The 15,740-nt window shown below is 41.3% G+C and overlaps 1 protein-coding gene across 6 annotated transcripts in view; it reads left to right on the forward strand.

Moving 5' to 3' along the window:
- Window positions 1-15,740, forward strand: part of IL1RAPL2 (interleukin 1 receptor accessory protein like 2) — a 491,998-nt gene that overhangs the window by 290,160 nt on the left and 186,098 nt on the right. For all 6 annotated transcript variants that reach the window (XM_081897611.1, XM_081897612.1, XM_081897610.1 and 3 more), the window contains one exon: window positions 7,745-7,931. In XM_081897611.1, the coding sequence (XP_081753737.1) occupies window positions 7,745-7,931 (187 nt within the window). The remainder of the gene's footprint in view (window positions 1-7,744; window positions 7,932-15,740) is intronic.

Genomic DNA, 15,740 nt, shown 5'->3' on the forward strand with positions numbered 1-15,740 from the left:
AGTAGGCTTGGGAAGGCAACACTGGAGCCTCAAGAAACATCAAAGCTAGAGTTACTAATGTGTTAAGCAGTCACCATTAGCCAGACCCCACCAACTGCATTTTTAGTTTCAGAGTTTCAGACAGAACCTCAGACAGGTTTCTCCCAGCCCTACCTAGAGATGCCCAGAATTTGACCTGGAACTTCTCCCTGCAAAGCAAGTTCTGTACCACTGAGCTATTGCCCTTTCCTGCTTAAAAAAAAAATCCAGGCGACCTGGATGTTAGGACTTAGGAGGGTCTGGTGGATTCCAATTGGCTTGTAGGAAGTTGCCTTGCACTGTCAGGCCATTGGTCCTTCGTCCTCCCCAATATCCGACCAACTGATGGGCTACGTTGGTTATATTGATGCATCCGTTCCTCCACCCCCAACTGCCCTATATTTATTCATACTTTTGCATGTCAAAACTCATCCCAGCAATCCTCTGTCTTGAGCCAGAATGGGATGCCCTTTAGAATTGTACTCATGGGAATGCCCAAGCACATTCCCATTTGGTTACTTTGCTGATCATGGGTAATAGCACATATACTGGACACTTCCTATTTCTGAAGTGTGTGGCCTATTAATCCCCTCTTGTCACCCCCCCCCCCGGCCGTGTACACAGTGTTTTGCTAATCAGACAGTCAGTTTTCTCAACCTTGCCCACCCTTAATTGTAACTAATGAGGGGAGTTGTGCGTTTTTAGGTCCTTGTTCCACAGAGCACTTTAAATAGAAACTGCCATGGGCAGTGTTGAAAATATGAGCTAAATAATGCAAGATTGTTAGCAGAAAAATATGGCACTATTAAATTAGACCAAATGCTCATTTTTTTTTAAAAAAAAAAAAAAACACCAACCCTCTCATGAACTCCTTATTTACCCAGACTTCCAATCTGTTTGACCTTTCTTTTTGTAATCAGAAAGATCCATAATCATCCAGGTAAGTTAATTGTTATCAAATGCTCCAAGTCTGCTGATTATATAAATAATGAATTTGAATTATGACACACGGGCAGCTGGAAAACATGGATTTTCCTCCGAAAGACTTCTGAAAGTATCTCTCTGGGGCATGTTCTGGGGAAAACTGACTTCTAGCCAAGTATGGCCAATAGCAGGATGCCTAGGAGACCTGAGACAGTTCTCAAGGATAGCAGGAGTTAATCTAACACAGGCTGAGACTCCACCTGCACTTCAGTTTTAAAGTAGGATCATACCCCTATAAAGTGACATGGCTTTCCTGAAAGAAAATTGGGAAATGCAGCAGACCCTCCAAGTTCTCCAAATTTTCCAATTTTCCAGGGACAGTCCTGGTTTCTGACTTGATCCTGGGACACCCCACTTTTCCTTAAAGGTAAAGGGACCCCTGACCATTAGGTCCAGTCGTGACCGACTCTGGGGTTGCGGCGCTCATCTCGCTTTATTGGCCGAGGGAGCCGGCGTACAGATTCCAGGTCATGTGGCCAGCATGACTAAGCCACTTCTGCTGAACCAGAGCAGTGCACGGAAACGCCATTTACCTTCCCACCGGAGTGGTACCTATTTATCTACTTGCACTTTGACTTGCTTTTGAACTGCTAGGTTGGCAGGAGCAGGGACCGAGCAACGGGAGCTCACCCCGTTGCGGGGATTCAAAACGCCGACCTTCTGATCAGCAAGTCCTAGGGTCTGTGGTTTAACCCACAGCGCCACCTGCGTCCCCACTTTTCCTTAGAACGTCCCTATTTCCATCAGAGAAATATTGGACAGTATGTTAGGACATCCCAGCTTTCATCAGATAAATGTATGGTGTAGTTTGTTAAGAGTGCTGAGAGTTGTTAGGGGACCCCCATTTCCCTCACAGAGGCCCCTAGCAAGAGAGATTGTGTGTGGAAACCCTTCTGAGAACTGTTGTCATGAAAACAAAATTCAGCAGCATGAAAATGGCATAGAGTTGAGCCAGCAGAAAACACCAAATTAACTAACGGCCTGTTAAAAATTCCAAGTCTTTATCAACTGCCCGAAGCATTGTTGTGAGGGGGCATGGCAGGCCTCACTCAGCAAGGAATTCCATAGGGGAGGTGTAATAATGGTAGGGGCTCCACCCCTTTTTATTAGCCTCGCCTCTTGTGGTTGAAGAATTTGGAGCAATGCCCCAGCTGTCAATCAGAACATGTGAGGAGGAGAATATAGATATAGGAAAAAGTGGTTCCTGAGATAAATGGGCCTCAAGGGCTTTAAATCTTAAGACCTCCACTCTGGATTAGCCCAGAAACAAATCAGCAGCAAGGAGAATTGTTTTAGGCAGTAAGTTATGAGTGGGAGGATGGGGGCACAGCATTTGAGCTGTGGTGTTGCTCTACCTGTACTATGGATAGAAGGATCTGGCAGTTTCAGTTTTCTCAATTTCTCATTTTTCTGACCATAAATTTAGTTCAATTTTAAAAAAAAAAAAAAAAAAAATCCTTATGAAAATGCTTTAGCATTTAGTGGGTATTTTTTCCCTGATAAATACAGTTTTGTATGTGGTTTTGACTAATGTACAGTCTTTGCAAGCAATTTCTTCTCACTTTTGTATGCTGTTTTTACTAACATGGTCACTTTTAGTTACACTTTCACCTAATAGATGCATGTTTGTAAACACTGGTTGGTTGGAAAACTGCATTGCAATATTTGGACAGGACAGTTTTGGTTCTCATGTTGCTTTGGAAAAGTATGAATTGCCTGGATTTGCCTTTAAATCCAATCTGAATTGAATTTTTCCTCCATCCCTAACCCCCTACTTAGACTCTGAAGTGATAGAATCCTATCTACCACCTCAGGATACCTTTGATTTCATTCTGCTGTGAGTGTAAGGCTGCACCAAACTCCCAATAAATTCAGTGAGACTTAGCAGTTCAATTACACATGCCTATGATTGAGTTTTTGGTGACCAGCCTTCTCTTCCAAAGATTCAGTGACAATTTTGCATTTTTTTGGGATGTATATTTATTCCTAAATTGTTGTAAATAAGACACATTAAAGCTTGAAATTATAAATAGGCAGGCTAGTTGTGATCTACCAGCCCAGGAAAACCCCTCGCCTCCAGCTCAACTGCTGGATTGGGGGGGGGGGGCATTGTTGCCATCCTGCAACAGCGTTCATCCTGGAGATAAGCATCATTTTTCAAAATTGCACCTGAGGCTCCTATTACTCCCCTGTGCCATCCCAGTGCCCCCCGAGTGCCACTTTGGGAAATGCTTTTTTTTTAAAAAAAAAAAAAATATTTATTAAAGTTTTAAGGGGTACAAAAAGAAAAAGTAAAAAACGTCATTTTAAACAAAAAACAATACAACACATCCCAATAGGTAAAGAAAAAAGGATAAGATACAAAAGAAAGAAAAAAAGAAAAAAAACAGAGAAATAAAATCCATTAAACAAGAAAGAAAAAAACAAAGAATAATACAGCAAATCTTCCCATTACTTATCTTTCATTAGCTTATTTCCATGACCTCCTCACACCTCCCTTTTTTGTATTCTAGATCGATTATCCATTTCAGCAAATCCTTTCCCTCTTTTCAAATTTTAGTCCTGTAATTTAACTTAGTATAATGTAGCTTTACTTTCCCTCCTTTCACCAATTAACAGTCAGTTATTCCCAAATCCTTTATATTATTCCTGCTAAAATCACATAACATCATTCCAACATCCTTCTAACAGTCATTAATTTTACAATGTTTCTGTAAATAGTCTTTAAATTTCTTCCAATCTTCCTCCACCGACTCTTCTCCCTGGTCTCGGATTCTGCCAGTCATTTCTGCCAGTTCCATGTAGTCCATCACCTTCATCTGCCATTCTTCCCGGGTGGGTAGATCTTGTGTCTTCCAGTACTTTGCAATAAGTATTCTTGCTGCTGTTGTGGCATACATAAAGAAAGTTCTGTCCTTCTTTGGCAGCAATTGCCCGACCATACCCAGGAGAAAGGCCTCTGGTTTCTTCAGAAAGGTATATTTAAATACCTTTTTCATTTCATTATAGATCATCTCCCAGAAAGTCTTAATCCTTGGGCATGTCCACCAAAGGCGAAAGAATGTACCTTCGGTCTCTTTACATTTCCAACATTTATTATGGGGCAAATAATATATTTTTGCAAGCTTGACTGGTGTCATGTACCACCTGTATATCATTTTCATTATATTCTCTCTTAAGGCATTACATGCTGTGAACTTCATACCTGTGGTCCATAACTGTTCCCAATCAGCCATCATAATATTATGTCCAACATCTTGTGCCCATTTAATCATAGCAGATTTCACCGTTTCATCCTTAGTGTTCCATTTCAACAGCAAGTTATACATTCTTGACAAATTCTTAATTTTAGGATCTAGCAGTTCTGTTTCCAATTTTGATTTTTCCACCTGGAAGCCAACTTTTTTGTCCAAGTTATATGCCTCCATTATCTGGTAATATGGTTTTTAAACGCTTTATGTGCTTTGACCTTATCATACCACAAATATGCATGCCACCCAAAAACATTGTTAAAGCCTTCTAAATCCAACACGTCAGTGTTCTCAAGAAGCATCCATTCTCTCAGCCAGCAAAAAGCGGCTGATTCATAATAAAGTTTTAAGTCTGGCAGGGCAAATCCACCTCTTTCTTTAGCATCAGTTAATATATATTCGAGGCTTCTTGCCCTGCCAGACAAATCTAGAAATATCTCTCTGCCACTTCTTGAAACACTCCATTTTATTCAAAATTTGCAATACTCTGGTTTCTCTTCAGATCGTATAAATCTTTCGCCTTTCACTTTGGGAAATGCTGAGTGGAATTCACTCCAGCAAATGATGGTCAAAAAACCTTTAAAAGAGGATTAGACAAATTCATGGAGTGGGGTGGGGTGTGTGTTAAGGCTATAAATGGCTACAACTGTAATGACGATGCTCCACTTCCACTGTCAGAAGCAGTGAATACCAGAATCCCAAGTGACAGCTGTTGCACTCAAGTCCTCTTTGTGGTCTTCCTTATAGGCATTTAGTTGGCCACTGTGGGAGCAGGATGTTGGCCTTTTGGCCCAATCCAACAGGTCTCTTCTCCTGTTTTTATATTGTCTTTTATAAGCCCTCTTCCTCTGGCTGCAGAAATAATTTTGAAACACTGATTTGTGTGTGTGTGTGTGTGAATATATAGTTGCAACATGGTGTACCGATCATCAGGATCTGGCATCTCCTATTGTGGCAAATTCCTCCCAAGGGTTTCTCTTTGATGGTTTGTAACCATCCAACATGTCAGTCTTATTCCAAACCCCTTTGGCTTTGGTGTACCCAATTAAAGTGACAAAAAGAGGCATGATGGGGAAATACAGTCCTCATTAAGAGATCTGTCATCCTTTGTACTCTGCTCTTAAAGGGCTGTGTTTCCTATCATGCCTAATGAAACTCAGAATGTGACAGATTGGGTTGCAACATTCCTGTGCGGTCTGTAAATACTTGATGATAACACCATAATAAGTAGCAGTGTGAGCTGTTTTAACGGTGTTTGTCTAGCACAGTGAAAGGTGAGCATTTTAAACCCACTTTCCCACCCTTAATATTTCATCTTACAATTTCAAACAGCAGTGGCTAGCTTGTGCCTCTTGAGATGCTGCTGGACACCAAATAAAATCAGGTCCAGCCAGCATAGCCAATGGCCAGGGATGATGGGAGTTGTAGTCCAACAACATCAGGGAGGGGGTTGTCATCTTGATGGGGTGGGTGTGAATAATTATGGAAGGCTAAAAAAGAAAACAGCTGGTTTTTTATGGGCATGGGTTTCTGAGGAAGCAAAACAGCACCCAAGGCTTAGAGACTGTGTTATTTCATTTTTTTGTTCTAGTCTATAATGACTGTATATAGTATGGATATCTCACCATGGGTTGGATCTAAACTAAGGCTATGTATACATCATAGTGGCTTTTCAAGTCACATGTGTACACTTCTGTGCACACCTGAGAGGGGGTGGGGATGTCTTCACCCAATGCCCATTACCTGATTTTGTGCCCCACACTGAACTCTAGTTCACTGAAGCTGTTATCTGTGCATACGTAATGGCTGTGTGAAATGTACACGCCTCTGCTTAAGCTTCCATTTTCATATTGGATGGCAGCTGGTTTCAAGGAAAGTGCATCAAACAGGAGTATTTCTCAAGAAGCTACAGGATACCCATGGCTTGTGGCTGATGTCTTGTGCATTTGACTTCAGACACCAGCAGAGGGTGCATGCTGGGGCAGGAATAAAATGGGTAATGTGTACACAGCCCAAGTTACTTGAACATGGGTTCCATTGAAATAAATGGTATAAATGAACATGAAGTTTGTTCAACCTGTTCTGTATCTACCACACAATATTTCTTGGTAATAGTATTGCTGAATATCATAAAGTAAAGGTAAAGGTACCCCTGCCCGTACTGGCCAGTCGAGTCTGACTCTAGGGTTGTGCGCTCATCTCACTTAAGAGGCCGGGGGCCAGCACTGTCCGGAGACACTTCCAGGTCACATGGCCAGCGTGACGAAGCTGCTCTGGTGAGCCAGCACCAGCGCAGCACACAGAAACGCTGTTTACCTTCCCGTTATAAAGCGGTACCTATTTATCTACTTGCACTTAGGGGTGCTTTCAAACTGCTAGGTGGGCAGGAGCTGGGACCGAAAGATGGGAGCTCACCCCGCCACGGGGATTCAAACTGCCGACCATACAATCGGCAAGTCCTAGGCACTGAGGTTTTACCCACAGCGCCACCCGCGTCCCGCTGAATATCATATATCCTAGTAATTAGTCACTCCCCCTCAAGCATAGGTGATAACATCTGAATGCAATTACCTTGCTAGAGGGTTTGTCCATTTACATCGGTATTGCCTTCCCCGGCTTGGAGCCATTCATATGTTTCTGGAGAACAACTCCCATCAGCCCCAGCCATCATTACCAATGGTCAGAGAAGAAGGGAATTGTTGTCCAAAACATCTAGAGGGCACCAGGTTGAGGAAGCTTGTCTCCTTTGAGCGGCAGCAGTTCTCCAGGGTCTCAGGAAGGGTCTTTCTGATCACCTACCTACTGGATCTTTGTAAATTCCTTCAGAGTAGAAATGTGTACGATTATATCAATGTGTTCCAAGATGTCATAAGCTGTGTAGAGATATCCTAGAAGAGGTAGTCAGACCAAGAAGAAGTTGTAGGAAGAGCTCAGAGAGCTAGAGTAGCCTTTCTCAACTTTGGGTCCCTAAATGTTGTTGGACTATAACTCCCATCATTCCTAGCCAGCATGGCCAGTGGTCAGGAATGATGGGAGTTTTAGTTCAAGAACATATGGGGACCCAAAGTTGAGAAAGGATGAGCTAGAGCCTGATGATCCCAGAGTGGTTCTTGTTATCCACTTGAAATGAATTATTTGTTCTGTTGTAATTCTTTGTTTTCTTCTTAACCCTGTAGCCTTTGGCATAATTTATACAACAGTTTGTATTAAATTATAGTGGAAGACCTGTCTAAGTGGTAGTGTTTTTATCTCCTCCTCACCTTGTTTCTCATATGTTTTAATTTCTGAATGCTGCTAGGATTTTTAAAGTATTTTTATCTGTGTTTTTTAAGAAGGTATATCACCTTTATATTGTAGTCAATTTTAACATCCTGATTTTCCTTCATTGCTTTGTGTGAATGAAGCAGTAAAGCATCTAAAAATTCTCTATTATTATTAAAATGATGATTATTATAGCATTACTAACGTTACCCTTTGTTGTTTCTCTGCAGAAATTCAACATATTGCATGAAGGTGTCGATGTCCTTGACAGTTGCAGAAAATGAATCTGGGCTTTGCTACAACAGCACAATTCGCTACTTAGAAAAATCAGAAATCACTAGAACAAAGATAATTTCCTGCCCAGATATTGAGGATTATAAAACAGGAAACCAAGAACCAGATGTAATATGGTACAAGGTAATACAGCAATAGGTTTTGTCTTTTTGTTAATGCACTCCTATTTACAGCAAATTTCTTCACCATGACCAGGCTGGAAAGACTTTTGTAGTGCAGAGGGAATAAAGAAGTTCCATTAATGCTAGTGGGATTCATGCTGGGTTATGTCTAGTCCTTGTGGTCACTTTCTAAATGTGTTATTTTATGGGTTCAAGAGCATCTTTAGTAGCAAAGAAGTTTACTTCCAGTCCTGGAATCTTCACCATTCTCCTACAACTGAGCTGCAAGGAAGAGGGAATTCTGAGGTTGGTGTGCGAGAAGAAAAACCTAGCAATATTTATATATTTTTTGAAGACTTCTATGTTGCTTTTCATTTGCAAAAGGAAATAGCAAAGCCATCCACACAATAATATGATACAGAATCATCAGTAATATCATCACTCAATGACCACAGACATTGAGTATTAATAACAATTAAGGGTGAAGGAAAGCTTGGGTAGACATGAATGGCTTCAATTTATTTGATTAGTAGGGGTTTTTTGGTCTATAACTTTCCTTTCCTGGCAGTCAAAGGTGGCAAAGGGAAAGAAAAAAAACTCACGCACATCCAGAATGCATAAAACACCAAGTGCTCATCATAAAATGCAAACAGTTTTAAATATGAACGAGGCTTGTTAAAAGCAACAGCAGAACACACTCACAGTAAAGGTAGTTGCAGAGTAAAAGCTAAAGGTAAATGACCCCTGGGTGGTTAAGTCCAGTCAAAGACGACTATGGGGTTGCGGTGCTGATCTCGCTTTCAGGCCAAGGGAGCCCATGTCTGTCCACAGACTGCTTTCCAGATCATGTGGCCAGCAGGACTAAACCGCTTCTGGCACAACGGGAAAATGTGACGGAAGCCAGAGCACACAGAAATGCTGTTTACCTCCCTGCCACCTATTTATCTACTTGCACTGGCGTGTTTTTGAACTGCTAGGTTGGCAGGAGCTGGGACAGAGCAACAGGAGTTCACCCCCTCACGGGGATTTGAGCCACTGACCTTCTGATCGGCCAGCCCTAGGCTCAGTGGTTGACCCTTTAGTTGCAGAGTAAAAGCACAAGGAGACAGATGGTAAAAGTTAAAAGCCTTTCTTAAAAAGAATAAAAAGGGCGTTTGCCACACAGTAGACTACCAGTAAAGTGGGGGCAAAGTGGGTCCTGTTCAGGAGGGAGGCCAACAAAGAAGTGGAACTCTTGAAATTTGCACTTTTAATTGGCTAACATTGGTGGGCTAACTACTTTATTAATGCTGTGGTCCTTTTTAAAAAAAAAAAATATTTATTAAAGTTTCAAAGAAGTTACAAAAATGAAAAGAAGAAAAAAAAATACAAAATACAGAAAAATAAAAACAATTAAAAACAAATCAGTTTTTCCATGTTTTGTCTTTCATTTGCTTGTTTCCCTGACCTCCTCACACCTCCCTTTTTTGTATTCTAGTTCAATAGTTGTTTCAGCAAGTCCTTACCATTTTTGCTTTTATCTTGATATTTTATCTTAATATATTGTAACTTTACATTTTCACCTGTTAACAATCCATTTTTACATACCCCTTTGTAACATTATTGCTAAAACCACATAACTTCATTCCAGCATCCTTCTAACATTCCTTAATTTTACAGTGTTTCTGTAGATAGTCTTTAAATTTCTTCCAATCTTCTTCTACCAACTCTTCTCCCTGGTCTCGGATTCTGCCAGTCATTTCCGCCAATTCCATGTAGTCCATCAACTTCATCTGCCATTCTTCCCGGGTGGGTAAATCTTGTGTCTTCCAATACTTTGCGATGAGTATTCCTGCTGTTGTTGTTGCATACATAAAGAAAGTTCTATCCTTTGGCACCAGTTAGCCGACCATGCCCAGGAGAAAGGCCTCTGGTTTCTTCAGGAAGGTATATTTAAATACCTTTTTCATTTCATTATAGATCATCTCCAGAAAGCCTTAATCCTTGGGCACGCCCACCAAAGGTGAAAGAATGTACCTTCATTTTCTTTACATTTCCAGCACTTATTATCGGGCAAATGATATATTTTTGCAAGCTTGACTGGTGTCATGTACCACCTGTATATCATTTTCATAATATTCTCTCTTAAGGCATTACATGCCGCAAATTTCATACCTGTGGTCCATAACTGTTCCCAGTCAGCCAACATAATGTTATGTCCAACATCTTGTGCCCATTTTATCATAGCAGATTTTACCGTTTCATCCTGCAAGTTATACATTCTTGATAATATCTTAGTTTTGGGATCTAACAGTTCTGTTTCCAATTTTGATTTTCCCACCTGGAAGCCAATTTTCTTGTCCAAATCGTAAGCCTCCCTTATTTGATAATAATGAAGCCAATCTCGCACTTTGTCTTTTAGTTTCTCAAAGCTCTGCAATTTCAATTTATCTCCTTCTTGTTCCAAAATCTCCCAATATTTCGGCCATTTGCCTCCATATTGAGCTTTTTCTGAGCCTTCGCTTCCATCGGTGACAACCACCTTGGGGTTTTATTTTCAAGTAGGTCTTTATATTAATGCTGTGGTCCTAACCCCATTTTCCCCACTGAAATCAGTAGGATTTAGGCCCTATCTGCCCTGTACTTTTAAAGCAGCATCATACCACTTTAAACAGTCATGGCTTTCCTCAAAGAATCCTGGGCGCTGTAATTTTATTTTATTTTATTTATATACTGCCCTATACCTGCAGGTCTCAGGGTGGATCACAAGATAAAATTACAATATAAAAACACAAAACACATAATCAAAATATAAACAGAAACAAGCTGGATAGCCTCCCACCCCAACACATAAAAAGTTCTAAGCAATTAAAAACAGTTTTAAAAAATAAAATAAAACACACAATTCAAAAGCAATTTAAAAGAATGTAAACAGTACTCTCTGCTGGGCAGCAACAGCCCTTTTGTAGTTTGTCAGGCCCCACCCTAGGCCTGGCAGAGAGAGGCAGGAATAGGACCCTCAGGATCTCAGCAGGTGTAGTTTGTTGAGGGAACTGAGAGTTGTTAAAAGGTAAAGGTAAAGGGACCCCTGACCATTAGGTCCAGTCGTGGCCGACTCTGGGGTTGCGGCACTCATCTCGCTTTATTGGCCAAGGTAGCCGGCATACAGCTTCCGGGTCATGTGGCCAGCATGACTAAGCCGCTTCTGGCGAACCAGAGCAGCGCATGGAAACGCTGTTTACCTTCCCGCCGGAGCGGGACCTATTTATCTACTTGCACTTTGACAAGCTTTTGAACTGCTAGATTGGCAGGAGCTGGGACCAAGCAACAAGAGCTCACCCCGTCGCGGGGTTTCGAACCACTGACCTTCTGATCGGCAAGTCCTAGGCTCTGTGGTTTAACTCACAGCACCACCCACGTCCCACTGAGACTTGTTAGGAGATTCCTATTCCCCCCACAGACCTACAATTCTCAGAGTTCCCTGGGAAGAGGGATTGAGTGTTAAACTAGTCCGGGAATTGTAGCTCTGTGAGTGAGGGAAATTGGGATCCCCTAACAACAAATAAGCACATTTTGGTATGCAAGCTTTGACAGCTCTACCCATTTTTTAAAGCAATTTCCCATAATATATTTTTATGCTGCTTTCACTAACATAATCATTTTTATGCACACTTTCTCATAGGATATTTTATTTTGTAAACATTAGGCAGTTGAAGAACTTCATCGCAAAATTTGAGTAACCGCAAACTTCAAAGCATGACTGTATTTCAATTCTCATATTGTTTCAGATAATAAGATATTTACATCATTGTCATTTGTACTAGATAGGCACCTATACCTACTAGATTGGAATTTCATGATAAGCTTGAAGTACTGCAGCTTGTGAATTTCCTTTAGTCATGGGCTGATCCACCTCCTTTCTTCATTTTCCTTCTTTCTCATTAATTTCATCTAGCCTTCCTTCCTTCCTTCCTTCCTTCCTTCCTTCCTTCCTTCCTTCCTTCCTTCCTTCCTTCTGGTTAGGATTAGCCAGCATAGTGCCCTTCAGAGACTGTTAGACTACAACTTCCATCAGCCCCAGCTAGCATAGTGATTTGTCAGAGATAATGAGTATTGTAGTCAAACAACACCTGGAGGCCACCAAACACTTTTCTAGTTCTGGGGGGAGTTATTGCAAAAAATTAAAAGGAATACAAATTTGCATTTATATATATTTATAAAAATAATGGAATGCCACACAAGGCAAGAAATTTCTTTACTAGACATAAATTGGAATGTCAAGCAGGGAGTTTCCATCAGTCCAGCACCACTTTGTTTGAGTACAGCTGCCAATGTGAAATTGGGCAATTTGAGTTCCATCTCATCAGCCTCACTGTGTTCAGTTTGTGCACAAATAATTTATTTGGAACTGGGATGACATGCAGGGAGCCATGATATGTCAGAAGAGAGCAGGGAGCCCAGTGATGCTCTGTCAGTCTGTTTTTTCATTCACAAGATCCCTGCATATTTCAACGAAGGCTGACAAAAGCATGCACTGTGACATGGGGCAAGGATAAACGAGATCTTCTTCTTCTCTTGTATCTTGTCAGCTATTAAGGCAGCTTTGCCCCCAAACGTCTGGAGAAATTTATACAAGCTGGTCCAGTTAAAGAGGAAACTGTAAGACGGAGCAACCATCTGCCTGTGCATTAAAGAGGAAGAAGAGTCCCATCCATGGACTGTGGTGTAGTCAGTGGAGGCTGGGGCCTATTGGGGGTAGAAGGGCAGAAAGCAGGGAGAGCCAACCACTTCTGGTTTTGCTCCCAAACTCTTCCCTACTGAGTTTTATAAAAAAAAGAACTTGCTGAGGCAAAGGAGGGAGATGACTGGAAAGTTGGGGGCTAGCTGAGGACAGGCTGAGCTTGGTGGGAGCAATGCCTCATTCATCCTAATGGACCAGCCTCCACTGGTTGTGGCTATGTAGGGTTGTATTTAACTAAGTAACCCCGCTGAAATTAATGGACCTAAGTTACAGGTGAAACTCGGAAAATTAGAATATCGTGGAAAAGTTCATTTATTTCAGTAATTCAACTTAAAAAGTGAAACTAATATATGAGATATGATCATCACAATTAAAACAAATAAAGGCTTGACATATCTCGCTTTGCATGTCATGAGTCTACCTCGTATATTAATTTCACCTTTTAAGTTGAATTACTGAAATAAATGAACTTTTCCACGATATTCTAATTTTCCGAGTTTCACCTGTAGTCATTTTCATTCATACATTCCAATGAGGCTAACATTGGCTACAGCTCATGATTTTAAAGGTCTTAGTAGAAGGCCCCCTTGTTAGACTTCTATTCATTACAGGGGTGAGGAACTTTAAGCTCATGGCCAAACATGTCCCCAGCTTCTCTATCTGGCCCTTGGGACCCTTCCCAGGTGAAGCTCCCCTGAATCCCTCCTTGTGTGTTTCTGTCTGGCTGCAATGTACGCTTGAACACTGATAATGCCTTTTATTTGTGTTGATGAAAGGCAGAGAGGGGTGTGTGTAGAAACTAGTCTGCTGTACAAAGGTAAATTTGCAAATCATGGAATCTTAGAGTTGGAAGGGACCCCTAGAGTCATCTAGTCCAACCCCCTGCAATGCAGGAATTTGTTGCTCTTCCCACGTTTGTCTCCAGATCTGCCCGCTATTGCCAAGAAGGGAATGTGGTTCCCAGGCTGGAAAAGGTTCTGCATCCTTGGTGTATTACTTCACTTAAAAATTAGTTGTGTTTCTGTCTGCTGTGTGAGTCCCTGAGCTACTGCTCCAATGATGTGCCTGGACGGTGCCATTGTGGTTCATCATGCCGAATGCCCAAGCCAGTCATAGATTACAGCTGAGTGCATTTTGGAAATATAAGAGCAGTGGGGCTTTGAGTTGGATAAGGTCTTTAAAAACACTTGTATACCGCAATTTTAACCCAAGTCAAAGTTATTTTTCAATAAATTCTTTACTCACCAACCCCAACTATATGTGGGGTTGCCCTTAAGTGTGGTCTGTAAGGTCCAGCTGGTGCAGAATGGACCAGACAGACTGCTGGTGGGGGTATCTGGTCAACAACCTGTGATACCATTGTGCAAAGCATCGATACTGACTGTCCACTTACTGCTGAGCCAGCTTCAAGGTCCTTGTGCTTATTTATAAAGCCATGAAAAGTGGAGGTCCAGAGTGCCTTAGGGACTATCCAAACACTTAAATTCCAGCTCGACCACCAAGATAATCTATAGGAGCATCACTAGTTGTCTCCTGAGTTGGTGAGGCTCATCTGACATTGATAGGAAATCAGGTCTCTAGTGTAATTGGTCCACTCCAATAGATTTTCAGCGCATGTCTTCTTGAAAAATTGCTGAAAATTGCTCTATGTTGCCTGCCTTACACAGTCAATTAATAATAATAAAAATCCTATAATATTTAGCTGGTGATCTATGATTTTAAAACTTCATGTGGTTTTAATTGTTGTAAACTACTTTTATGTTTTTTATGTTTGTTTTTTTCAAAATTGCGATGTACAAGTATCTTTATACATAGATACTAAGTAAATATTGTTAACCTGCATAGTGCAGATGGGGAGACTGAAGCTAACAGAGAATGGCTTACCTGAAGCAGTGCCCTTTAACCTTGAATCCCCAGTTGCTGTCAGACTACAACTCCCATCAGACCCAACCAACTGAGCCAATGGTCAGGAACAACAAGTGTTGTAGTCTGACAACATATGGTGACCCCAGATTTAAGAACACTGGCCTAAGTGAGTTCATGGCAGAGGCCAGATTCAAACCAGCAGCTTTCTTATTTGTAGCTTGGTCGCTTTGCCACTGCACTACACCAGCTCTCCGAACTCTTTCCTCTTTCATTATTAGTGTGCCCCACATAAGTTATACCACATCTGCCTGATGGGTGACAGCTAACTATTAAGCTGTCACATTGATTAAATTGAGCAGAATTGATATTGTACATCAAAAAGAGCAATGTGGCAACAAGACATTAAAAAAAGAGAAGGAGGAAGAAAACGATTGCTGTGTGGGGAAGGGAACACATCAGACTATCCCCTGGGTTCCTATATTTTATGCATGTTGAAATTGTGAATTTACCCCAGTGGGTCTTGCACTGGCAGAACAAACCCTGCAGTTTGGGTTCTTTGACAGTGGCAAGCAAAACTCTTGAGGTTCACAGCAACACATTAAATTATCTTGCACAGTGTTGAACCACTGGTCTCAGTACTGTGTACAACAGGAATTCACAGACCAACTACCCCCAGGTCCCCCTTGTGATAGGTGGGAAATGCTGAGGCCTGCCAGTCACAAAATGGTGACACATGGAGGCAGAGTTTGGCATAATCAACTGGAAATTACTGGCATCACTAACAGTGCTTTCCTTGTTGTAAAGAGTTCCATAGCTCAGTTTTCCTCAGTGCAGACATTTGCTCTGGAGGTATCATGACTAAGCCTCCACATTTTAGACAAAAGGTGCTGATCCAGTGGCTTGAAGTGAGGAAGGCCTTTCTTTTTATATTTTCCCCTTCCCACTCCTGCATTACTCTCAAAGTGTTTTTTTTATTTTACCCATCTCCTGTAATTTCTTCTGCCATTCTCCTTTCATACTCGGCTTGTACTTTATTTGCAGAAGTCCACACCAAATGACCAATTTCTTTCATTCTTCTGGTCCTTTTGCATGCACCTTCTCCTTCTATAACAGCTTTCCTTTCTTATCTCTTTTATTTATATCCCTAGATTATTTAACACTATAATAATTCTGCTGCTGATAAATATTTACCTTTTACCTCTCTGTCTAATTTCTTTCAACACATAACCCCTGGCCCTTTCTCTC

This window comes from Podarcis melisellensis, assembly GCF_964234715.1.
Source record: "Podarcis melisellensis genome assembly, chromosome: Z".
Lineage (NCBI taxonomy): Eukaryota > Metazoa > Chordata > Lepidosauria > Squamata > Lacertidae > Podarcis > Podarcis melisellensis.